A 22,920-nucleotide genomic window follows, 5' to 3' on the forward strand; every position below is an offset into this window, starting at 1 on the left:
TAATTCTTAATGGGCTTCATGATTCACAAAACCATGGGCTTTATGTTTCACACAACCTGGTCGACGGACAACGACGGCGTCGTTTTGTCCACTTTTCAGCTTGGTTTAGATCGATCCAAATCGCGTTAACTGAGAGAGTCCAGGCGATCTCTCACGCTTCAATCCCTCGCTGCTTCGTGCTCCGATCCTTCATCTCACGGTGGTAAGCCTGTTTTCTCCATTCACCATCAAATCGCTGAGTTCTTCTCTTCTGTTTTGATTGTTTGATTCAATTGAAATGGCGATTTCCACTCCTTCTTTCTGAAATTCAGAGACATCTTCTGCCATCCATGGCCGAGGAGAGAGAAAACGGTGGCACTCCTCACTCCGATGATGAGCTACTGCGAATGATTGCTGAGCTGAGATTAGAAAACGACTTTCTCAGATCCCAGTTTAAGGAGCAAGCGGAAGTGGTGGACTCGTCATCTCAAGTGAAACAACTCGAAGAAACTGTAGAGTCATTGACTAGAGAAATCGATGTGGAGAAACAAACTCGAGTTGCAGCTGAGCAAGCTCTTGAGCATCTAAGGGAATCGTACTCTGAGGCTGATGCAAGAGCCCAAGAATACTCCACCAAGTTTTCCCAAGGTTTTGCCATTATTTGAGAAAATAGGATCTGTTGTCATGCTTTGCATTTTTATTTATTTTCTTTCTCTTGTTTCTTTTTGCTGTGTGTGTAGCTCAGGAGAAACTGGAGCAGGAAATCAAAGACCGCGAAGAGAAATACGCCGACCTGGACGCCAAGTTCACCAGGCTTCACAAGAGGGCTAAACAACGCATTCAAGAAGTCCAAAAGGTTAATTATCCTTCGTGCTTTCTTGTTTGAGTTTCCAAAAACACTTTTTTTACTTAAATATCTTGCTTATCTTCAGGAAAAAGACGATCTTGACGCTCGTTTCCGGGAAGTGAATGAAACAGCTGAACGAGCATCGTCGCAGCACTCGTCCATGCAGCAAGACCTGGAACGCACTAGGCAACAGGCTAATGAAGCACTTAAAGCTATGGATGCGGAGAGGCAACAACTAAGGAGTGCCAATAACAAGTAAGATAGTCAGCCTTTTTTTTAATTTTCTTTTGCTCTTGCTTTTGATTCTCAACTTCTCCAGCTAGCTCTCAGACTCTGACTACTTGATTTTTTTTCTCCATACACAGGCTCAGGGATACTATCGAGGAACTACGTGCCTCATTGCAGCCTAAAGAAAATAAGATTGAGTCGTTGCAACAGTCACTTCTTGACAAGGACCAGGTCTCATCTCTTTCATTTACTGCAGTAAACTAGAGACTCGTAGAAAGAGACAGATAGAGGACTGTGTATACTCTCTGCTTCATATGCTTCCTTGCTTTCATTTTTAGGTGCTCGAGGACCTGAAAAATCAATTACAAGCCGTGGAAGAGAGAAAGCAAACTGCTGTTACTGAGTTGTCAGCCAAACATCAGAAGGTAGTCAGCATCAGGATCAGCCTAACTATAGTTGCCTCTTATGTGCTATGCGACACCAATTGCCTTTTTCCATTGTAAGATAATGATAAACCAAGGTCTTCTCTTCTCTCTGCCTTCTTGACAGAACTTAGAGAGTTTGGAGGCACAGGTCGTGGATGCTCTATCTGAGAGGGACAAAGCAGCCGAAACCATTTCGACCCTGCAGGTTAAGTCCTGTTGCTAAATTTCCTTATTTTGAAATCTGTGATTAATTTTTCACACCAAACATTTCTATTTTACACGGTATTTTAGGTACTACTTGCAGAGAAGGAATCAAAAATCGCAGAGATGGAGGCAGCTGCAACTGGCGAAGCAGCAAGGTTAAGGGCTGCTGCAGAAACTCTTAAAGGGGAGCTTGCACACCTTAAAGCGGAGAATGTAAGTGGAATGTTTAAAAGATGGATTCCCAGGACTTTCTCCTGTCTGTTTGTCATTGTTGTTCATTCCTTTATTCTAAGAACTTGGTTCACGTACTAGTATTCAATCGAGTTCAATCTTGAATCTAGCAGATTTGCTAGTAGTTATTAAACCAGGGAATGAACATTTTAGTGCGTATGAACATTTGTAAACATGATTTATCGCGTCAGTCACTAGCCATGGGACAGCATTTTTGGAGTTTCGGTTTCTTTGGCCGTATAAACTTTTATACTTCCTTCTGTTGTAATTCTTTGGAATTTTTTCTGTTTCTCCAGGAAAAAGAAAAGGAGTCTTGGGAAGCTTCATTTGATGCTCTCAAATCTAAACTGGAAATCGCTGAAAGCAACTACTTACGTGCCGAAACCGAAGTGGCTAAAATGAGAAGTAATATACAGAGTTCATGAAACTATGAAACCTATGTGTTACATTTTCAATGAAAATATATACATTTCATTCATATAAATGGTCAGGTCAGCTGGGGTCTGAAATGTCCATGCAGACCCAGATGCTAAGCACTAAAGATGCTGAACTTAAAGGTGCAAGAGAAGAGGTATATAGTTTTTTTTCCTTGTTCTTTTGAGAGATAGTGTTCCTTGCTTGCGTAAGAACGGATTTATTAGTTATTCACATAACATGAAGTATCACGGAATCAAAGAGTCTTTGTGAGCTTTAAGGAATCTTCTGCTGAAGCTTGTCTCACCTTAACAACATTGAGTTTTTGTAACTCTTTGCAGATCGACCGTCTCCAAAGTGAATTTTCTTCTTACAAGATCCGTGCTCACGCGCTTCTTCAAAAGAAGGACATGGAGCTGGCTGCAGCTAAAGACTCTGAACAGATCAAATCTCTCGAGGAAGCTTTAAAAGTAAGTTATCCAGAATTGTAAGATGGAGCTAATTAGATGGTTATCGACGTTATTACCAACTAATTATATTTTTTAGGAAGCTGAAAAGGAAGTATATTTGGTATCTTCAGAGAGGGACAAGGCACGGCAAGATCTTCAGGGTGCTTTAGCTAGTCTTGAAAAAGAACTTGATGAAAGGTATATTTCACAACTGAAAATAATGTTCTCAGGGGATTGATTTGTGAAGTTTTTCAAGCATCTGATTCACAACTCTGATGATCTTTTTCATACTTACTTCAGAGCTGGAGCACTTAAAAATGCCAGCGAGCAGATCAAAAGTCTTGAATTGAAGCTTGATTCCACTTTTGCTCGGAATCAGGCGGAGAAACAAGCGTGGGAAGAAGACCTTCGAGTTTTAGAAGAAACATGGCGACGTAATTGAGTGAAATAAAAAATTCGATGTTCTTCTTTGGTTCTTGGAGACGGAAATTCTCTTTCTAAAAAGTTATAATAATATACAGGAAGATGTGAAGCTTTAACCGCTCAAAATGAAGCATCTTCTGCAGAAGATCTAGAAAAGGAACTCGAAGATGCTAAGCTGAGGAATAAGCGACTGAAGGTAGTTCAGTTTTAGTTCTCCTGCTCTGGCTTTCTAAGAATAATTGGTGAGGCTCGCTGTTTAACTGACATACCTGCAGGAGGAGCATGAATCAGTACGTGAGCTTGCAGATAGACTCATTGAGGAGAAGGATCGAGAGATATCCAGACTCGTGGATGAAATTAAAAACCTTCGAAAATCTATGGAATCAAAACCAGTAGTACGTAGATCTTCTGCTTCCTTCGTTTTTTCACCTGAATATTGCATTCTTTATGTGGCACTAAGTGGAACAAATCTCCATTTCAGGTTCACCACTATGGGAACAACAACACAGGTAATATGAGATTCTTCTGTTTCCATTTTATTTTAGAGAGGAGCTCTCCATATGAGTCAATCTGTCATTAGCTAACCTGTTATTTTCTTGAAACGGTGTTTCAGAGTCAAAACAGGAGGATGTATCTAACTTGAGCACGTCTGCCGCAGAACACCAGATTCTGGTAGGAGTTTGTAATGTTAACCTTCTGCTTTTCTAAGCAAGGACTGACCTTTACTCCTAGAACATTAGTTCTCATTCAAAAGTAACGATTCAGAGCTAATCACTAACACATAATATTTAAAAATTTAAGATATTGGCAAGGCAACAAGCTCAGAGGGAAGAAGAATTGGCACAGACACAGCGGCATATTTTAGCTCTTCAGGTATACTAGAATTGGTCGCATCTATTCAAAACTGTTGCTACCCATGTATCACTTATTTAACGAACTGTTTATTTTAAATCAGGATGAAATCGAGGAGCTTGAGCGCGAGAACCGGCTTCACAGTCAACAGGTATGTGATTACACAAGAGTTTGGAGAGTCTTTTTTGTTTGCTGTCTTTGTTTCAAGCTTTGGGGGATGACAGGAAGCCATGCTAAAAACGGAGTTGAGGGAGATGGAAAGAAAACAGAAAAGAGAAGGTGTAGATATGACATACCTAAAGAATGTAATTTTAAAGCTGTTAGAAACAGGTAAAAAAAGAAAACTAAGTTGTGAAGACATAAAAAGTTGTTGATGTAGGGAAAAACATAACATGTGATGTTTGCCAGGTGAAGTGGAAGCTTTACTTCCGGTAGTGGGAATGTTGCTCCAGTTCAGTCCGGAGGAGGTTAAAATCTTAGGCTTTTGCTTAATCTTTAATGTTCTTGTTCACACTTTAAAAAAAAAAAAAAACTAACCATGTGTGACGGAAATGGCAGATCCAGAAGTGTCAGCAAGCGTACCATAGCTCAACGACAACAGCAACGGAAGCGAGTCAAGGTGGTGCGGCAAGTGAAGGTTCAGGTCTGTCCCTCTTCTCAAGATTCTCGTTTTCCTAGTTTGATTGGTGGGGCACTGGACAATTTGGACACTGGAGACGAGAGCTACATCACATTCTTTTTGGGCCAAGATTATAAGATTCACATATATTACTTGTCTTTTTTCTTTCTTTCTCAAGTCCTTAGTTTTGTGTAATGAACTAAAAAGCGAAGAAAACACATTGTCCAGATGTTATTTTTTTATAAAGAAAATGAATTGAGTTGGGCCATTAAAATCAATTTGCTGATAATCAGATAAATGTTAAAGGCAATAACGCAAATTAGCTTTGGACTTGAGTTTTTTTTTGGGGGTAAACAAGTTCAGTTATAAAAGGCGGGTTGGGCGGAATCAATTTGAACGGGTCACTGCTGCCTCAACCTTCGGGGGTGGGTGTATTCCTTTTTCCATATTTCTCTGTTACAGAAAAAGTTGGGTCAGATTGATCAATCTTCCTGTGTTGTGTTGGCGATGGAGGCTCCTCTTAAGCACAGATTACACTCTGGCTTGCGTTTATGGGAATTCCCTGATCAGTACGTTATCGAGCCGACTGATGGTTCGGCAGCTCCATGCTTGGACATTAGTCGTCTTGACGGCTCCATGAAGCTTATTGGTATGGCTTTTGCCTCTTTCTCTTTGCAATGATATCTTATGTCTGCTCCTCTTTCTCAGTCCTGCTACTTTCCTTGTTTTCAGATCAAGTCGCTGAATGCAACTCTTTGCGTGTCCCTAAGATCCGTTCTATTTTCGGTGTCGTTGGGATGCTGAAGCTCCTGGCAGGTTATTATTATAAGATTTGTCTTTGTGGGTTCTCTTCATCTTCATTCGATATGAAGCAAAAAGAAATTTTGGTTAATTTTCAGGATCATACTTGGTGGTGGTGACAGAGAGCGAATCTGTTGGCTCGTTTCTGGGACATGCTATTTTCAGAATTAATTCCCTCAAGGTTCTTCCTTGTGATCATTCACTTAAAAACTCGCCTGAAGAACAGGTGAGATCTACTCCGTCTTCCATCTTGTATTTTGTATATTTTATATGAGCAGCAAGCAACAATGAGAATCATTTGTACTCCATTCCGCAGAAAAAGGTGGAGACTGACTTCTCTAGGCTGCTAAGTGTCGCAGAGAGGACAAATGGTCTCTACTTCTCATATGAAATTAACTTGACTCTCAGGTTATTCTTCTTCTCTTCGTGCTATTCTGAGAGAACAGAAAAACAGTTCCCAGTTGCTGCTAATCATGTGTGTGCTTCTTCTTTTATTTTACGTTTTATTATATTTTGTTATTGTTGTTTCAGTGCACAGCGCTTGCATGATTTGGGGGATGAGTCTAAGTCGCTTCCTCTGTGGAGACAGGTGTCCCCCATGTAGAACACTAGTTCATACAATATTCTTTCCTGGTAGCTTGTAGATGGACAGAAAATTTAACTTTTTATTTCTTCATGGCAGGCTGAGCCTAGATTTCTTTGGAACAACTATATGTTAGAAGTGCTTATCGACAATAAGGTTTAGTGAACTATTCTTGGCTACCTTTTTTAAGTTCACTGCTCTGTTTGCAAAAATAATATCACCTTTTGTTGTCTTTCATTTTGTAGCTTGATCAGTTCTTGCTTCCAGTAATTCAAGGAAATATCCTTTATTCTATCAGTTCCTTTTCTTCCATCTCAGTCCTCTGCAGGATCATGAGTTTTCTTACTCGATCATGATTTTAGACATTTCCTTAACCTCTTAACACGTTTCCATAGTTTTCAAACAGCCATTGGAAGAGATATCGTTGACATTACTCTGATTGCTAGGAGGTGCACCAGAAGAAATGGTAAAATGCATTTCTCTCTAGCTTGTTTTCTTTTATCTGGTGCTCTATACATAGGTTGTGATTGTGTCTTGCTTTGCAAGGTACACGCATGTGGCGAAGAGGAGCTGACCCTGATGGTTATGTTGCTAATTTTGTGGAGAGTGAGCAAATTGTACACATGAACGGATACACATCATCATTTGTTCAGGTGATATTATGATATATTCCCTTACCCTCTACAAAGTCTTTGGTCATGTCATAATTTTAATTCTCCTATCGTTTTTTTACATTTTCCTCAGATTAGAGGATCCATGCCTTTTATGTGGGATCAGATTGTAGATCTGACCTACAAGCCCAAATTTGAGATTGTCCAGCCTGAAGAAGCTGTGAGTATAATCTCTAGTTTCACGCCCTATAAATTAGTATGTTTACCACTTTTTAAAGTAACATACATTGGTCGGGATAATTCCTATTGCAGGCGAGGATAGCTGAGCGTCACATTCTGGACCTCAGGAAAAAATATGGATCAGTTTTGGCTGTTGATCTTGTCAATAAGGTGAATATACATATGTCCTTTTGAGTGGGGCTTTGGATGCGATACTGCCTCCGTTTGCTGTTTGTTTACTTGAAATTCTTATTCCTCAATTGCTTAATCAGCATGGAGGTGAGGGGAGATTAAGCGAGAGGTTTGCAGGTGCTATGCAGCACATCAACGGTGATGATGTAAGGTATATATCCATTCCATTCCTCTGATAAAAAAACATATAGATGTTTCACTATTATTATATATTCTTGTCAAAACTCACTCGTTATATATGCACTTGGATCTTGTAGATACCTGCACTTTGATTTTCATCACATATGTGGGCATATTCACTTTGAGCGCTTAGCAATTCTGTATGAGCAGATGGAGGACTTCCTTGACAAAAACGGGTATTATTCCTTCCCACCCCCTCAGCAATAATTTAGTCTTGGGAGTTTTATGGAATTAACATAAACTAATGTTTGATCACACAGGTACTTTTTGTTGAACGAAAAGGGTGAGAAAATGAAGGAGCAGTCTGGTATCGTGCGCACTAACTGCATAGATTGCTTAGACCGTACTAATGTCACGCAGGCTAGTTTTAATAACAATATGACAGTCTCTTTTTCTCTTTGTTAGTTTATTATCTCTGTGCTTATCCCAAAGGTATACAATGCAGAGCATGATAGGCCGCAAGATGCTGGAACTGCAACTCAGAAGGATTGGTGTTTTTGGCGCCGAAGAAGCTATAAGCTCGCATCTAAATTTCGACGAGCGCTATAAAATATGTTAGTAGCTAATAATTCTCGTACAAGAGATCTGGTTTTTACTCTAGTGAATTAAATTAACTTACATGTTGGTGCTTGTGTTTGTCTTCAGTATGGGCTAATCACGGTGATGACATTAGCATTCAGTACTCCGGCACTCCTGCACTTAAAGGAGATTTTGTCAGGTAGGCCGCAAATTATTTATATAATATTTACCCAAGAGAAGAGTGTTGCCATCTAAATTTTTCGTAAGTTCACTAAACACGCGCAAACTGGTTTCATTTAATTCTAAGGTATGGTCGAAGGACTGTTCAAGGGGTCCTCAATGATGGCTGGAATGCCCTCGCACGCTACTACCTGAACAACTTTGCTGATGGAACTAAGCAGGTTAGTGGCTCTAAACCATGGATTGTACACTTGGTAACTCAAAACCTGTACTGACTGTTGATAGTCTTGGTTGGGTTTACAAAGGATGCGATTGATCTTGTGCAAGGACACTATATTGTTGCTGTGAACCGAGACATGGCTCCTGTGCCTCGAAAGGGAGGTCTTGAGGCTGTAGCCGTAAGCAAAATCATTAGCTTAATATCTAAGGATATTTAATTATATGTGTATATATATACACTCTGGTCTAATATCAAAATACCTCTGATTCCTCAGAACTTTCCAGTGGCATTGGCTGTGGTTCTGATCAGTTTATGGTTTGCAACAATGTCTGTGAAACGAGGTACGCCTGTTCTATCTGGATTTGGAGTAGGAATACTAATAGCCATTAAAAAAATGGGTGTCTTTTTGGTACAGCTGGGAGCGATTACAGGCACTTGTTTTTCTCATTGGTGTGGGCGGGCATCAGTGTGGCTGTGGCGGCATTCATGAGGGCCAACGGCCGGATCTTCTGCAACAGGCCTCGTCTGCACAAGCCCAGACCTTGAGATAAACCCCTTTGTTTCCTCCATGGACATTTGTTTTTTTGTTTTTCCAACGAAATACTTTATATTAATGATCAAAGTAATCATCAGCTGTAAAAGCATTATGAATTACATTGGGTAATAAATCATAATAATAAAAAACTTGCTGATTCGGTATTGCTTGTTTCGCAAGCTTGTCCGCACTTATTTTGGATGTTTTGAAACTTTCTACCCCATCTCCAAATATCTTTCAACCAGTTTTGTTGCTTCTTTGATTGTCGAGTAGAAACTTGCAGTTCACACTCCACCGCATTCCCTGGTTGTCGAGTGGAAACTTGTCATGCTCCTAGATATCGTCCTTTGTCATCATGTACTACCCATCCTGCTTAAGTCGGTGTTTGAAGATTGACAAAAGATCCATCATAATTACATTTCACATATCCTGTCATTGGTCGGATCCATTTGTTTTTGTTGCTCCTGTCATCATAAATTCTCTCGCCGTTTGATTCTCAGCAACAATATCAGTTTTTGAATGGATTTTGCCGCCGACTAATGTTTGAGTGAGATTATGTTGGATTATCCAAATAAAAACGGGCTGGAATATAATAAGGCCAATTTGATAGGGTATTAACGTTTATCCTCGTTTCAATCCAAAAACCCCAACGATGATGCCCTTGTCAGCTCTCTCAAATGATTTCAAGCTGGTGAGGAAGTAAAATAGTAATTATGCTAAGATGACGGATATGTATAAAAAAATACCATTAATTTTCTTCTAAACTCAACCCTTAGAGATAAACGAAAACAATATCTCAAGGTCTTTTTATTCCACAGATGAACATTTTGGGTTTTTACCTAGCAAAATTAGTCCACAGGATATATAATGTATACAATCATAGTGAAGGACAAAGTCATCATTGCCTAGTCCTCGACTCAGCTCTTAGAGCCTCTTCACGAGTAGTTGGAAACAGCTCCACGTACCTTGGCCCAATGGACATTTTGTCCTTAGCCATCGCCCTCCTTGCCTCCTCAGCTGTCTCAAACTCCACAAAGGCCTCGCCCGTGGCTTTACCATCAGGTCGACACACAACATGCACCCTTCCTTCAATAACCTTGTACCCGCTGAAAAACTCTATGATTTGAGGCTTGTTGGCAGAGTACGGGAGGCCTCGCATCTTCAAAACCTCAGTGTACTCGAGCTTCTCTTTCTTCTCGCTAAAACTCTTTGCTCTAGACGGTCCCGCGGGAGGTGGGCTAACATGGACCTCGTATGCTCCCTCCTCCTCAGCGGCAACGGCGTTGTAGTAATCCTGCTTATAGCAGCGGAAAACTTCGACGTATCTCCTACCCATATTCTGCCTGTCCCTCTGCAGTGCAATCTCCACTTGCATTGGACCGGCAAAGACGACAAAGGCCTCCCCGGAGGATTTGCCGTTTTTGCTGACCAGCAAGACATCGACAATGTCGAGGCCGGCAAAGAACTTGAAGATGTCCACGTCAGCGCAGTTGAAGGGAAGACCACGGAGGCGAACCACAGGGAATCCGCCATAAGGAGGAAAGCTGGCTGCTCCCGTGCCAACTGCCAAGTTGTAGGGATTTGATTGCATCATTCTTTGTCTCTTTGAGCCCACCCCGCTCCCAAACATTGCCCTTCAATTATCAAACCCCAAAAAAGATCCCCACACTCAACTCTTATCTCTACACAACATCCATAATAAGACCCCTAACTAATACTGTTCCATTCTTCCCTTATACCACTATCTATCTATCTTCAAAAACATGTACATTCATAAGATAAACACTTTTTGCCAAGAATCATTTCCACAGAAAAGCATAATCACCTATACATTCTCAACCGACCACAAGATTCCCAAAAAAAGGGGGAAAAATCGATTCATGCTAATCAGGCATCAGTTTTTCAAGCAGGAAAATGAATCGATTGGACCGAAAATGAGAAAACATAAGAATGCATACCCTCTAGATCCGTACATAGGCTGCTGCTCTGTGCCAAGGTCTCCCCTCAACCTCGATTGTTGGTTCGTCGTCAATACAAAGAATCCACTCAAGTCGTCGCCATGAAAGGGGAGGCGGGGGGGGAGAAATATCCCGGAAGACGAAAACTCTGGGCCCATTATAACGAAACAAGACACTTATTAGGCCCATGCTTATCGTAAGAGTTTAAAACCGTCTAATATATATATTTTTTTTTTTATTTTGTAAACAAACCGTCTAATATTGTTGTGTGCCTTGAAATACTCTCTTGCATCGTACCAAGTGATTAATAGTTTTGTTGCCAATTGTTTAACTACAAATCTCAGTGTGAGGCTCTGACAAACAAATTTGCCACTAAGCTCCTGTAAATTACACCGGTTGGAATTGGATACTCTGGCCCTGGATTAATGTTGATTTCTCTGATAATACTCATGTTACTTACGTTATTTGGCTTAACCAATTTCCTTTAGAGTTGGTTACTATATGAGACACATTGTGTCTTTGGATTACATAGAGGGACACATCTTGCTTTGTAGACACAATATCTTAGTCGAAGAAGAATAATGGACATTGTTGCCCCTGATTAAGAGAGACCGAACTTTCTGTCTGGTTATGGAACCGGTTTGCAAGCTGTAAGACCGGGTTGCTAGCTGTCTGTCTTATCCATTACCAAAAGCGGGGAAGAAATTCTCACCGTAGGATAAAAGAAAAAGCAAGTTTGATCCTACGGTTAGATTTGAAAGTAGGTTTTGCCAAGGACGTGGATAAAATGCTGGTGTGTTTGTCGTTGGGGAGCAAGAAAGAGCGACGTTCTTCTGGGGATTTGCAATACAGAGGAACGTAGGTTAATATTTTTTTTGTCTATGATTGTTGGTGAATGTTTTGTAAAATCGGATCGTGTATTCAATCGAATGTGTTCTTGGGCGTGGTGCAGGTGCTATGGAGGACCAGTGCATGGTGATGTGTGGCGACTGGGTTTGTGAGGATGGATGCAAGTGGGAATTTGTGGTCGACAAAAGGCAGATGGCACGGCTTGTACCGATTTCCGAGTCTATTTCACTGAACTTCAAGAGAGTGTTTTGCGGGAGTTTGGTAAGGAGGAGAAGCTTTGGGAACCTGTTCTTAGTTACTGGACGCCAACAAGCTTCGAGTTAGCGACGGGGATTCGAACGCCTCATGTGCAGCTTACAAGTGATGGAGCTATCAAGTACTTTGTTCAGCACATGAAGGTGAAGGGGGCTATGAATCTGTTTGTTAGGTTCGAGAGGAACATGACGTTTTCTGAGAAGGACAATGTTGACGACTCGGGGATGGGTTTTGTAACTCCGGTTGCATTTGGACCAAAGAGTTCTTCAAAGTTAGGCTCTGGGACTTCGAACGGAGGATATATATCGACGGGTGCTTCTAAATCTAACATTATTGACTTGCAAGATGTGGAGTTTCTGAGTGAAGTGGAGAGAGTTGAGGAGGTAATTAAAGGCGGTAGCGAGGGTGGAAAAGGAGAAGCTTTAAGCCAGAGTAGTGTTGGGGAGGAAGAAACTGTGGTGGAAGAAGTGGACGAGCTAGACGTGAGACCTCGAGGTTATGACGAAGATTTCTGGAGCCCACTACTGAAAACTGACTACAAAGGTTCGAATGCTGTTAATGTCATCTACAATGAGGAGGAGATTGTTGCTGGTTTGACAAAGAGTAGTGGTCCACGGCGTTACACTTGCACCACCAATGACGCGTTTGACCATGTTGTTGAAGTCGGCGGTAGTAGCAGTGGTGTAAACTTGCCAAAAGATGAGGACTTTGGCAAACAGAACCCATGGCTGCATGGCGTGGATGAGGGTGTTGGTGTGGACAGGCAGAGGAGGTCGTCCACAAGGAAGCTAGATCAAGTTGATGATGAAGAGTTTGATATCCCTCCTCTGTTTGATGATACTAGCTATGCCGCAGCAGAGATTCCGGACATGGATTTAGATGAGAGAGATGGGAGGATACATGTTGGGAAGGTTTTTGGCAACAAAGAAGATTGTCAGATATCGTTGGCGATATATGCAATCAAAAACCAATTCCATTTCAAACAAACGAGAACAAAGGTTGATTCTTTTGTTGTGGAATGTCCAGATGAACACTGTGACTGGAGAGTTACAGCTCATGAGATCAGGGGGTGTGGTTATTATGAGATAAGGAAAGCTCAACTTGATCATAGTTGTCCCATCGAGTCAAGGCAGGGGTATAAGAGCAAAGCTACTTCGCGGGTTATTGCGGCAGTTTACAAAGCTAAGTTTGGGGAACCTGGTAAAGGACCAGTGCCTGCGGAATTACAGAGGCTAGTGCTGGAGGATCTTCGAGTGACTGCATCGTACATGAAGTGCTATAGGGCGAAAGAGAAAGCTATCATGGACATTCGTGGATCAGAAGAAGACTCCAACTTGAAGCTGCCAGAGTATTTGCACATGTTAAAACTTGCAAATCCTGGCACGGTTGCTGATCTGGAGACTGAGGTGGATGAGGATGGAGATGAGCGATTTCTTTATCTGTTCCTTGCGTTCGGGGCGTCCATAGATGGGTTTAAAAAGCTGCGTCGTGTGCTGGTGATAGATGGTACACACTTAGGAGGGAAGTACAAGGGGGTGCTGTTGACTGCAAGTGGACAAGATGCAAACTTTCAGATCTTTCCTCTTGCTTACGCTATTGTGGACAGTGAAGATACGGAAGCGTGGACATGGTTTCTACAAAAGGTTGAGCGTATATTGGCTGATTCCCCAAGTCTTGCCATTATATCTGATCGTGCAACATCAATTTCTAATGCTGTGAAACGTGTCTATCCATCTGCTCAACATGGGGCGTGCATTGTCCACTTAGCAAGGAACGTTAACTCCCGCTACTCGAGCAAGAACTTGGCGAAGATGGTGACTGCTGCTGCAACTGCATACAGACAACGGGACTACAGGGAGCTGTACGCTAAGGTCAGAGCAACTAACAGTGCATGCGGACTTTATTTGGGGAATATCGGTGTGGCTCATTGGTCGCGGTCGAACTTTGCGGGTGAGCGCTATAATATCATGACTAGCAATATAGCTGAGCAGCTTAACAACGCTTTGAGGGAAGGGAGGACGTCACCAATAATGGAGTTGGTGATATTCATTCAAAGGATGATGACAAGGTGGTTCTGTGCAAGGAGAAAGAAAGCAGAGAAGCATAGGGGGGTTGTTAGCGTGGAAGTTGATAAAGAGATGACCTCTAATATGGCAACAATGAAGGGTAGTAAAGTGAACTCTGTCTCGAATTGGACTCGTGAAATTGTGGGAAAATTTGGAGGAAAGGAGCGTGTGATGCTTGCTGAGAAGCAATGTAGCTGCAAGTATTTTGATAAAATAAAAATACCTTGTGGCCATGCTATGATAGCTGCTGACAGTTTGGGAGTGACTTATGAAACATTGGTGGGTCACTGGTACAAGACTTCGAGTTGGAGGGAGACATATGGTGGGATAATTAATCCAGAGGGAGATCCTAGGGATGTTGATGTTCCGGAACACATTAAGAATATGGTGTTAATGCCGCCCTTGACGACGAGGCCAGCTGGGCGTCGTAGGAAGAACATGATTCCTTCAACTGGTGAATTTCCGGTAAGTACATGCATAGTTCTTTAGATCATTGAATGTGTGGGATTGTAGAATCTTGTAGTACTTGAATTTTTTTGATTTGTGTTTCAGGTTGCGAAGAAGACAAAGCTGGTTCCAAATAAGTGTGGGAGGTGTCGCTGTGAAGGGCACAACATGACCCGTTGCACAAACCCAATATAGAGATTGAGGCAGTGGGAGGGAGTTTTTGTTCGAAGTCATTACTTGGCTAGCACATTATCGTATGAATAAGTTTTTGAATAAGAAACGAACTTGATCATGTAATGTTATGAGTCGTTTTGTGACATTTGAGTTGGAGAAGTATTATGGTTTGAGTTGTTTAGTGGTAAAGACTATAACTTTGCTATTGTATTTGAGAGGATAATTGTATTTGCATTGATTAAGGTTTATTTGGTATTCCTGGTGTGGTTATGTAGCTCTTTTGCAAGCTGATTTACTATAAGAGTAATTGTGAATCTGTACATGCACTCGTATGTCTTAAGTATTAGATGTGGATAATGGATAATACTTGTGTTCGATATATATAGTGTACATGCACGGAGGTGTGAACGTAATTGCAAGCTGATTAGCTTAAGGTGTGATTAAGTAGTAGATGTGGACAATGGCTAGGACAATGCTCGATGTATAACGTGTACATGAATGGAGATGTGGACGTAATGTGTGATTAAGTAGTAGATGTGGACAATGGCTAGGACTTGTGTTCGATGTATAACGTGTACATGAATGGAGGTGTGGACGTGAAATCGTTTGGTAATTGTACAAAGATGTAGGCTAAGGCAAAATGGAAAGGAGAGCAGTTGTAGGAAAGTCATAAACATAATATGGAGATAATATGTTACATAACGATTGTCTAGAAGCAAAACACCAAGAAACAGAAGAAGTTGCATAGACCAAGACACATAAGTTGCATAAACCATAAGTTTAGTTTCAGACAACACTAATAGAGACATGACGAAATGGAATTTTGATCAAGGAGAAGTAGGAACGTGGTAAGAAGGTAGGACGATGGTTTTGTAGACATCCATGGCGTACTGTTTGCGTAGATCATCAACGGTCCCGTCAGTAATTCCTGACATGTGGGGAAGAGGATCACCGTGAGAGTGTAGCTCCATAAACTTGATGCTGACTGGACCACAATCACCCGACCGCTCATTTATGTAGCTTCCGGTGATCCTTTCCCAATGAAAAGGCTTCAGTCCACGGAACTGAGTCTGCTGTGGTTTAGTAACCTTCTTGACGAGGTAGGGCAGTGAAGTGAGGATGGGGTCCATGAGCTTCTGAACTTTGTTATCTCCATACAACATTGGGAGTGGGTATAGGATCTCAACATATCCCATATCGAGATTTATAGCTAGTCCCACCCAGTGACGATCCTCCCAGATCATAGGAGTGTATATCGTAAACACATCTTCCATCCATTTCTTCCCTGGCTGAAGCACCAACTCAGTCAGACGGGTGTCCCATTTGAATCGGTCTTTCCTTGCCAATTTCTTGAACCCCTTGAAGACCTCCTGAATCCCGGATGCTAGATACGGTGTTGTGAAAGCAAGCTTCTTTCGATCAAGCAGCTCTATGTGCCTTCCAGCAAGCATGTAAATCAAAATTTCCATATGCTGGACCATAACATCACATGTTATTCAACAGAATATGAGAAAGGGCCAAAGTAATCATAAAGAGAAACAGAAAAAGCAAAGGAGCTTAAAAGGGGACTCGAACTTACAAATGTGGTGACCCATTTCTGCGGCTGAGCTATTTCCAGTATGAATATGTTGGAGAAGTCAAATTGGGACGGAGTAATGTGGAATCTGTGATAGTGTTAGAACATGAATTAAGAGTTGTTGAAAGAATGAAAATGTTAAAAAAATCAAAAATGTTGCATGCGATGAAGGTTTGGATCAAGGTACGTACGCTTGCGTATTTGCTGTGAGAGTCGCGTGGAAGAGGTCCCACTGTTGCTGCGGAAGCGGAGCGATGAGGGCTAGTGCTGGAATTGAAGGGCATTTGAAGAGTTCTTCTGCAAGCTTGCATTCTTCATCTGATGGCTGATGTCTTGGGGTTGGCTTTACAGGGCTGGAGTCGCTAAGTTAAACAACTTCCTCGTCAGATAGTTTTTCCTGCACTCAAGAAATGAAGGCAGTTAGGGGAGTGGTGGGAAGAAAAGTAAGGAAAAAAAACAGTACCTGACTCTTTTCCACGTTTAAGGTTGGGAGGGAGGTTCGTTTTGATGTAGCGGTAGCAACGAATGCATTGACAGATGAGGCATGTTCAGAAAATCCGCTACTCTTAGTTGGAGACGTATCGGGTGTGATGGGGTTTAGTGGGGGTTTAGGAGTAGCTCGGTGGGTTGATGTGTCGTATCTAGGATTATTCAGTGACGGGGGTCAGGACTGATGGGCTCGAAGATTTCAAAACCTTGTAATCGAAGTTGGTGGTAATGAGGGCTGGTAGGATGGTCACTAGTATCGTAGATGGGTGTAGTGTGTTCGGCTTGGTTATGGACGGGGGTGGTGTGGACGGGGGTTGTGTGGATGGGGGAGGTGTGGATGGGAGAGGTGTGGACGGGGGAGGTGTGGACGGGGTAGGTGTGGACGGGGGAGGTGTGGACGGGGGAGTTGTGGACGGGGGAGTTGTGGACGGGGGAGGTGTGGACGAGGGAGGTGTGGACGGGGGAGGTGTGGACGGGGGAGTTGTGGACGGGGGATTTGTGGACGGGGGAGTTGTGGATTATATGGTTTGGTTCAATGGGGGTGTGTTCGGGTAAGGTGTAAAAGGTGGTGGTGTGTACGGGTGTGGTTTGTTCAGGTTATGTAGGGAGATGTGTTGTGTGGAACGGAGTTGACTCGCCGGAAGGTTGGCCGTAGAGCTGAGCTGCATATTGGCTGACAACAGGGGAGGTGCATTCCGGATGATCTTCCTCCATAGGTGCCGGGGACTGCAACGACGTTGACAGACATACATAAAAAGTCAATAAATTGCAACAGAAACGCGAGAAGATTTTAGGGAAAAGGAAAAATGGTACCGTCTCGTTAGGTACATCATCGGTTGAATGCTCTGTGGGGTCAGTCTGACATCCTCTGTGTGAGAGTTGGGGTTTGTGTGGAGAACCAATGAGAGAGTGGAAAGCAGAACGCTTGCTGTGGGTTCGAGACTTCTTGCGTTTGTTGAGTTGGCGCATCAATCTAAACTCTTTCCTGAGTTTGGAAACTTCGCTAGAAACTTTAGAAAGCATTTCCATCATCTGATCGTTTGAGTTGCTGGTTGAACCAGTTCTGAGAAAGTAGTTGCTGATCCTCCTCTGCTTTCGGCACGGTGGTGGTTTGTTTAGGGGCTTTCTAGGTCTCAAAGCATTTTTTGAAACTTGTCTCCTCGTTTCTGGTTCCTCCAAGGGAGGTTTATGGATGAGTATGGGCGTGGAAGTGTCTCCACCTGGCCAGAGATGCTTCTTGAATGGGTGGTGGTTCGCTATGAGGTTCTCCATGTACGTTAGGCGTTTATCAGCAACAACGTCGTGCAAAACTCCCCATCCTGGTTGCGGTTGGCTTTGTATTGGTATCAATGATGTAACAGCAAGCTGTAATGACCGCAAAAATGACAAGTTGTTAACATAGACTCGTAATGAAAACAATAGAAATGCTCAAAATTAATTGAAGTAGTAAAACGAGGGAGATGAGGTGCTTACATTCTCAACAGCTTCCACGCGTAGTATGTCAAGGTAGCTAATCTTCGGGTAAACAGGAAGATGAGGTTCTTCGAGTTGGATGATTGATAGCGAGTCTAAGGGGGCTGGGATTATGGACTGCAGCTCCGGGACGGCTTGAAATGCAAGGAGTTGTAATGATAGGGGGAATCCCTTCAGCCTGAAAGTTTCCTGCTTCAAAAGATCAACAAGCTTTGCAATAGGGTCCTCGCATTTCAGAGGGATGAACTTGGGAGGTTTCATGCAGGTAATAGTCTTGAGGAAAGACTCTCTGCCCCAAGGGTGTAGGCAGAAAGCGTCGACGTCCTGGACCATCTTGACGTACTTCAGAGTAGGCCGTGGAGTTTGTTCATGAGCGATTAGAACCCCATCAACAATTATTATTAGAGCTAGGCGCAGCTTCTTTTTTCCTGGCATCGTTGTTTCAGTCTCGAGCTTGTGGCGTAGATCAGCAATGGTGGTGAATCTCTTTTTACCGATCAGCTTGATCCAGTCAGGATCTTTGTGAGCTTTACTCTGGTCTTCCAGTTCAGTGTTGTAGTCTGCAGCAAAATCACCACAAGGCAGACCTGTGATTGTGCCGAACTCTTGGAGTCCGAAACGGATGGGATCGCTTCCAAAGACTGACCAGAGTGTGTGTTTATCCTCGACAATTAGCTGTCTTGTAAGAAAAGCGTGTATTATTTTACACGAGGCAGGACACTGACGTGCTGGGAGCTCAAATAACTTCCCGAAACAAGAGTCTTTGATGTACTGGAGCTCTTTGGTGTTCCGGAGAGCATGCTGTATAAAAGCTAGAAGGTCTGGCTTGGAGTAGATGTTGATACGTCCGCTTGGGGCCCTGTCTGTGGCGAACAGCCTCGGAGGGAGAAGGTGGTCTGGCTTGTTGTTTCCTACAAGAACGTGTAAATGTTAGGACCGTAAATGGAAACAACTCGGACACACGACCAGTAAAAGAAAAAACTAAGAAACTCTAGACTTTCCTTTAATTATTGATCCCTAAAGAAGAAATTTGAAATTGTTATGTTAAAAGCAGGAAACTTTCACACGATTTCATACGATTTCATAGAGTTATACAGTTATAAGAGAAGTGAAAATCGATAACTAACAGATCTACCAACAAGTACATGGGTGAAGAAATAAACCTTGCATGTCGGAACAATCAAGACAGCAGATCGAGAAAGCGACGAAGATGATAGATGAGTAGGGAACTTAATCTACGCCGCTGAATATGACAAGACAGCAGATCGAGCCAGAAGATTGACGGGTTAGGAAGATTGTAAAGGGTGCGATACGAAATGAGACATACGATTGAGGGGTGAGGAAGATGATTGAGAGGTGAGGAAACTAGGGTTCTTAATCTCCGCCGCGGAAACTAGGGTTCTTAATCTCTGTCGCACAAAGTATGAGAGAGAGAGAGAGAGGGTGTGAACCGTAAGATAAAAGTGTGTCTTTAGATTTATGTACTAGATATAGTTTGGCGTTGGTACACTTGGGTTTAAATTAAACTCGATTCGGTTTGGTTTTCAATGTGTCCGGTTTGGTTTTATTTGTTCTAGGGGCATCGTCTTTGGCTAGCCAAGAAGGTTGCCTCAAGTTCAATGTGTCTTAATGTGATATATGAAACTGGAAAAGTGTCCTTTTAAAAAAATCTTTCCTTTACTGGACTCATTAGTTATGAGTTGTGTTGGATGGAAGAAATATAGGGGGCTTTAGTATCCATTTACTACATGACTTACCTTTGGTCCAGTTCGGATAGTTTCGAGTTAGATTCCGTTCGGATAGTAAAACGAATTGAAAAATACTCAGAAAAAAAAATTGGCTTTCATTTGGTTCCGATTTCCGTTTGTTTATTTTGGATAGTTCGGGTAATTCGGGTAAAATATCGGGTATTTTGGATAAAATATTGAATAATTAGTATGACTAACATGAAAATCTCGGATATTTCGGATTACTTTAGATATATCGGATAAAACTATTCAGATATTTTCGGATACTTTCGGGTCATTCGGATATTTTATAATAATTTAGTTTTCTTATATTTTTGGATATTTTTAATAGATTTAAAATTTAAAATTTAATTATGTTATATGTATATATAATTAATATATTAATATATTTGGGTACCCGTTAGTTGGTTCAATTATTTCGGATATAAAAATAAGGATTTTGGTAGGTTCCAGTTGTTTTTTTGCCAAGGCCTACTTATTTCTCTGCTTTTATTTGGCAACCCAATCACTCAAAAGTATTAACAAATCAATCAATACAACCAACTCCATCAGATTCAGGAGAGGATGGAGAGGAATATAGTTGACCACATGGTGAGGGCTAAGGATGCAACCAGGTAGGTCCACAAAAAGATGACCGAACACTCATCTTGAGCTACGTCAAACAGCTGTGCCATTGTACCTGCAATCCACAACACAAAATGATTGGTTGATATTAATCACCCCCTCTATTTATATTAGCTAGATTAGCAATGAATGTCGAGAAAATTACTGATATTCATAGCAGGCGGCAGTGTGAACTGAAGCATGAGAACGTATCGGAAGAGAGGGTCAGGAGGAAGATAGCCTAAACTCCATGCTAACTGAACAACCCCTACCCCAACCACTGGAAGGATGATATACCTCACACAGATCACTCCTACAATCACTGATGTTTTCACAGCTGAGGAACGCAGACCCTGAATCAGGTTGCCTCCCAGTATGAGTGTGATGCAAGGTATTGTGCCGTCCCTGCCAAAATCAACTTATACATTAGTCCTAATTAAAGTCGTGATGCATGTTTCCATACCCTAAAAGCTCGCAAGCAAGTTCGTACCCCAGTAGTTTCACTGAATCTTGGATAACTCGCAACGGGGCATTCTCCCCTATTATAAGATTCCTCAGCCAATTGGTTGCTCCGAAGATGAAACCAAGAATCTGAATGTAACAGAGAACAAAACAGATGAAATCATGCATCCTTTTTTTAGTATTGATTGGAGAAATGAAATCATATGTATATTCTTTATTTATTTATTTTTACTTACGGCACCAACAGTGGGTGGCGCAAAGAGTTCCTCAAGAATCTGATGGAGCAAGTCCTTGATGTATGTCTGCGTAGACACCTTTTCTTTCACTTGGATTTCAAGGTCTTGATTTTGTTGCGGCTTCGGGAGAAGAAGACTGCGGGGATCAGAGTCCATGTCCTTGTTGGCAGACTTGACCAAGCCAAGAGCTCTGAACTGTGTAGCAGAGCTTCTCACCAGTTGGTAACTGTATGTCCAAATATAGAAACCCCCGAGCTGCATCCCCCAAATATAAAAAAAAGAAAGTCACGTTTATTATAATTACAAAACTCTGAGAGCAGAGAAGATGATAAAATGTTTGTAAATTTGACTTTACGGCCATAGAGAAAGATGCGTAGGATAGTCCAATGGATCTGCAGACACTTCGATTCCCAAAAGGACTGCCTTCCTCATCACAAATGGCAGGGACCAAAATAATCATAAGGTTTCCCATATTGCCTATATAATAATACCATTCATTCATTCATTCGTGTTAGATTTCATATGAATCTCCTTTTTGTTATAGATGATTTTGAGGAACCAATGTTAATTACCTGAGGCACATGTAGCGATTATGAGACCATGAAGTTGAGGTTTGGGATTCAGCAGTTTCACAACCAGCCATCCAAGAATGCCTCCTACTAGAAAGGTGATTCCAACATTTATGGGCATGAACCACCTGATCAAGTTGATTTGTTTGTAATCAAAACCAAAGCCATGCATTATTATAGGTCAGGGTATCGTACGTACCATGAAATAATATCCTGCAATGTGACAGTCTGAGCAAGATTGGCAAACATGATGCAGGGAGTGAAGACCACGAAGACGAGCTGCAAAGGATATATAAAAAATATATGTTAATTAGTTATTACTACATGAATGGTCACAAAAAGAGCAGAGATATTGGAGCCTGGAGGTGGGTTGTACCTTGTTCACGGATCTTCGGGTGTCAGCGGAGAGAAGAGAGCAGTAATCAGTTGCCAAGAAAGCACCAAGGACGCTGATTAGGAGAACTTGAACGATTGGCATTGAAGCCACCTCTAATAACTCTAAGAAACCCATCCCTAAATATTATTATTTTTTATTTCTTGCAGAAGAAGGAAAAACAGACAATGTAAGATATATATTTCTGTCTGTCTATGTAGGATGGTGGATAGGTATATATATTAAACAGAGGAGTGCGGTTAACATGAAGAAGAAGATGAGTCCAACTTTTCAGTAGGAGGAGAAGGCGTACAAAAAAAAAGGATTACAAGAACAAGTTGGCTTCTGGGTAATGTTGCCTTCAAATGGTGTACATCAACACGTGAAAAATTGAGGATATAAAGGGACGAGAGGCTTTTGGGATCCTCTCAGGTTAATGTTGACAGAATCAATGAAAGATGCGTCAGGGTCTAGTTGCTGCTCCCCGTATATATATAAACAAATTTCATTGTCTTTCTTTCCCAGTGTGTCAAGTTTGACCTATTAATCATATTAAGATTTGTTTATAATTATCCTAACATAAAATATATGAAACATCATCCTTCCGATCTGCGATGCCAATTAAGTCCACGGTAGGGTCCAGCTACTAGCGATGATCAAACGTTAGATGTGATAAAATGAAGAATGAACGATGTATATATCTTCCTATTATTGTCTTTTGGTTTTAAAAAAAAATTAACATGTATGAAATGGACGCAGAGCTGATACTTCTATGATTCATTTCCTTGTTACTCAGTGCTCAACCTTTGGAGAGCAGTTACATTTTCAAGATTTTGCAACCCTGAAAAGGCTCGAGCATCTATGTTACCTTGTTCAGCTCCTTTAGACAAGACCCATCCCAGACATATATCTAGCTTCTTCTGCCACTACC

At 41.8% G+C, this 22,920-nt stretch overlaps 6 protein-coding genes across 7 annotated transcripts; 2 read left to right on the forward strand and 4 right to left on the reverse strand.

Annotated features, from left to right (window-relative positions):
* Nucleotides 1-43: 43 nt before the first annotated feature.
* Nucleotides 44-4,945, forward strand: LOC106366326 (protein GRIP). The gene is made up of 22 exons (XM_048767906.1): nucleotides 44-202; nucleotides 312-627; nucleotides 720-835; nucleotides 912-1,081; nucleotides 1,192-1,285; nucleotides 1,393-1,479; nucleotides 1,604-1,684; nucleotides 1,771-1,896; nucleotides 2,211-2,319; nucleotides 2,406-2,485; nucleotides 2,670-2,798; nucleotides 2,875-2,975; nucleotides 3,078-3,211; nucleotides 3,299-3,396; nucleotides 3,476-3,595; nucleotides 3,682-3,709; nucleotides 3,814-3,872; nucleotides 4,002-4,073; nucleotides 4,156-4,203; nucleotides 4,277-4,382; nucleotides 4,461-4,519; nucleotides 4,611-4,945. Exons 2-22 carry the CDS (start codon nucleotides 330-332, stop codon nucleotides 4,728-4,730), a joined length of 2,235 nt encoding a protein of 744 aa, XP_048623863.1. The 5' UTR covers nucleotides 44-202; nucleotides 312-329; the 3' UTR covers nucleotides 4,731-4,945.
* A 139-nt stretch (nucleotides 4,946-5,084) lies between these two features.
* LOC106366327 (phosphoinositide phosphatase SAC6) lies at nucleotides 5,085-8,875 on the forward strand. The gene is made up of 20 exons (XM_013805920.3): nucleotides 5,085-5,320; nucleotides 5,404-5,487; nucleotides 5,571-5,698; nucleotides 5,789-5,880; nucleotides 6,004-6,061; nucleotides 6,155-6,211; nucleotides 6,301-6,334; nucleotides 6,441-6,521; nucleotides 6,602-6,708; nucleotides 6,800-6,886; nucleotides 6,979-7,056; nucleotides 7,158-7,228; nucleotides 7,335-7,433; nucleotides 7,518-7,617; nucleotides 7,703-7,811; nucleotides 7,903-7,975; nucleotides 8,084-8,177; nucleotides 8,262-8,354; nucleotides 8,451-8,517; nucleotides 8,592-8,875. Exons 1-20 carry the CDS (start codon nucleotides 5,179-5,181, stop codon nucleotides 8,720-8,722), a joined length of 1,785 nt encoding a protein of 594 aa, XP_013661374.2. The 5' UTR covers nucleotides 5,085-5,178; the 3' UTR covers nucleotides 8,723-8,875.
* A 567-nt stretch (nucleotides 8,876-9,442) lies between these two features.
* LOC106392228 (heterogeneous nuclear ribonucleoprotein F-like) lies at nucleotides 9,443-10,870 on the reverse strand. 2 transcript variants are annotated; one of them, XM_013833029.3, is made up of 2 exons: nucleotides 10,670-10,870; nucleotides 9,443-10,345 (listed from the first exon to the last, which is right to left on the reverse strand). In XM_013833029.3, the coding sequence occupies exons 1-2, from the start codon at nucleotides 10,825-10,827 to the stop codon at nucleotides 9,610-9,612; spliced, it is 894 nt and encodes a 297-aa protein (XP_013688483.1). In that variant the 5' UTR covers nucleotides 10,828-10,870; the 3' UTR covers nucleotides 9,443-9,609. The 2 variants fall into 2 exon arrangements, with proteins under 2 accessions (XP_013688483.1, XP_048623867.1); XM_048767910.1 differs by having other exon boundaries at nucleotides 9,443-10,274; nucleotides 10,670-10,842.
* Nucleotides 10,871-15,152: 4,282 nt separating this feature from the next.
* Nucleotides 15,153-16,921, reverse strand: LOC125592601. The gene is made up of 2 exons (XM_048767912.1): nucleotides 16,228-16,921; nucleotides 15,153-16,124 (listed from the first exon to the last, which is right to left on the reverse strand). Exon 2 carries the CDS (start codon nucleotides 15,939-15,941, stop codon nucleotides 15,288-15,290), a length of 654 nt encoding a protein of 217 aa, XP_048623869.1. The 5' UTR covers nucleotides 15,942-16,124; nucleotides 16,228-16,921; the 3' UTR covers nucleotides 15,153-15,287.
* Nucleotides 16,922-17,122: 201 nt separating this feature from the next.
* On the reverse strand, nucleotides 17,123-19,168 carry LOC106350636. The gene is made up of 4 exons (XM_048767622.1): nucleotides 19,162-19,168; nucleotides 17,999-18,909; nucleotides 17,339-17,890; nucleotides 17,123-17,251 (listed from the first exon to the last, which is right to left on the reverse strand). The coding sequence occupies exons 1-4, from the start codon at nucleotides 19,166-19,168 to the stop codon at nucleotides 17,123-17,125; spliced, it is 1,599 nt and encodes a 532-aa protein (XP_048623579.1).
* A 1,053-nt stretch (nucleotides 19,169-20,221) lies between these two features.
* On the reverse strand, nucleotides 20,222-22,875 carry BNAC09G08360D (protein PIN-LIKES 7). The gene is made up of 8 exons (XM_013835751.3): nucleotides 21,993-22,875; nucleotides 21,816-21,895; nucleotides 21,620-21,744; nucleotides 21,403-21,524; nucleotides 21,048-21,302; nucleotides 20,840-20,940; nucleotides 20,516-20,754; nucleotides 20,222-20,425 (listed from the first exon to the last, which is right to left on the reverse strand). Exons 1-8 carry the CDS (start codon nucleotides 22,125-22,127, stop codon nucleotides 20,301-20,303), a joined length of 1,182 nt encoding a protein of 393 aa, XP_013691205.1. The 5' UTR covers nucleotides 22,128-22,875; the 3' UTR covers nucleotides 20,222-20,300.
* Nucleotides 22,876-22,920: the final 45 nt, after the last annotated feature.

Source organism: Brassica napus, chromosome C9 (genome assembly GCF_020379485.1).
Source record: "Brassica napus cultivar Da-Ae chromosome C9, Da-Ae, whole genome shotgun sequence".
Taxonomy (NCBI): domain Eukaryota; kingdom Viridiplantae; phylum Streptophyta; class Magnoliopsida; order Brassicales; family Brassicaceae; genus Brassica; species Brassica napus.

Bases quoted from the DNA above. Each gene is read 5' to 3' on its own strand.
- BNAC09G08360D (XM_013835751.3), bottom strand. From the start codon at position 22,127: ATGGGTTTCTTAGAGTTATTAGAGGTGGCTTCAATGCCAATCGTTCAA. The intron at 21,896-21,992 runs GTACAACCCACC...TATCCTTTGCAG, and splicing joins CCCGAAGATCCGTGAACAAG to CTCGTCTTCGTGGTCTTCAC. The intron at 21,303-21,402 runs GTAAAGTCAAAT...TGGGGGATGCAG, and splicing joins ACGCATCTTTCTCTATGGCC to CTCGGGGGTTTCTATATTTG.
- LOC106350636 (XM_048767622.1), bottom strand. The intron at 17,891-17,998 runs GTAAGCACCTCA...CGGTCATTACAG, and splicing joins GCGTGGAAGCTGTTGAGAAT to CTTGCTGTTACATCATTGAT. The intron at 17,252-17,338 runs GTACCATTTTTC...ACGTCGTTGCAG, and splicing joins ATGATGTACCTAACGAGACG to TCCCCGGCACCTATGGAGGA.
- LOC106366326 (XM_048767906.1), top strand. From the start codon at position 330: ATGGCCGAGGAGAGAGAAAACGGTGGCACTCCTCACTCCGATGATGAG. The intron at 3,397-3,475 runs GTAGTTCAGTTT...ACATACCTGCAG, and splicing joins TGAGGAATAAGCGACTGAAG to GAGGAGCATGAATCAGTACG. The intron at 4,383-4,460 runs GTAAAAAAAGAA...GATGTTTGCCAG, and splicing joins TTTAAAGCTGTTAGAAACAG to GTGAAGTGGAAGCTTTACTT.
- LOC125592601 (XM_048767912.1), bottom strand. From the start codon at position 15,941: ATGGTCCAGCATATGGAAATTTTGATTTACATGCTTGCTGGAAGGCAC.
- LOC106392228 (XM_013833029.3), bottom strand. From the start codon at position 10,827: ATGGGCCCAGAGTTTTCGTCTTCCGGGATATTTCTCCCCCCCCGCCTC. The intron at 10,346-10,669 runs GTATGCATTCTT...TGATAATTGAAG, and splicing joins CCTATGTACGGATCTAGAGG to GGCAATGTTTGGGAGCGGGG.
- LOC106366327 (XM_013805920.3), top strand. From the start codon at position 5,179: ATGGAGGCTCCTCTTAAGCACAGATTACACTCTGGCTTGCGTTTATGG. The intron at 5,488-5,570 runs GTTATTATTATA...GTTAATTTTCAG, and splicing joins GATGCTGAAGCTCCTGGCAG to GATCATACTTGGTGGTGGTG. The intron at 6,887-6,978 runs GTGAGTATAATC...TTCCTATTGCAG, and splicing joins TTGTCCAGCCTGAAGAAGCT to GCGAGGATAGCTGAGCGTCA.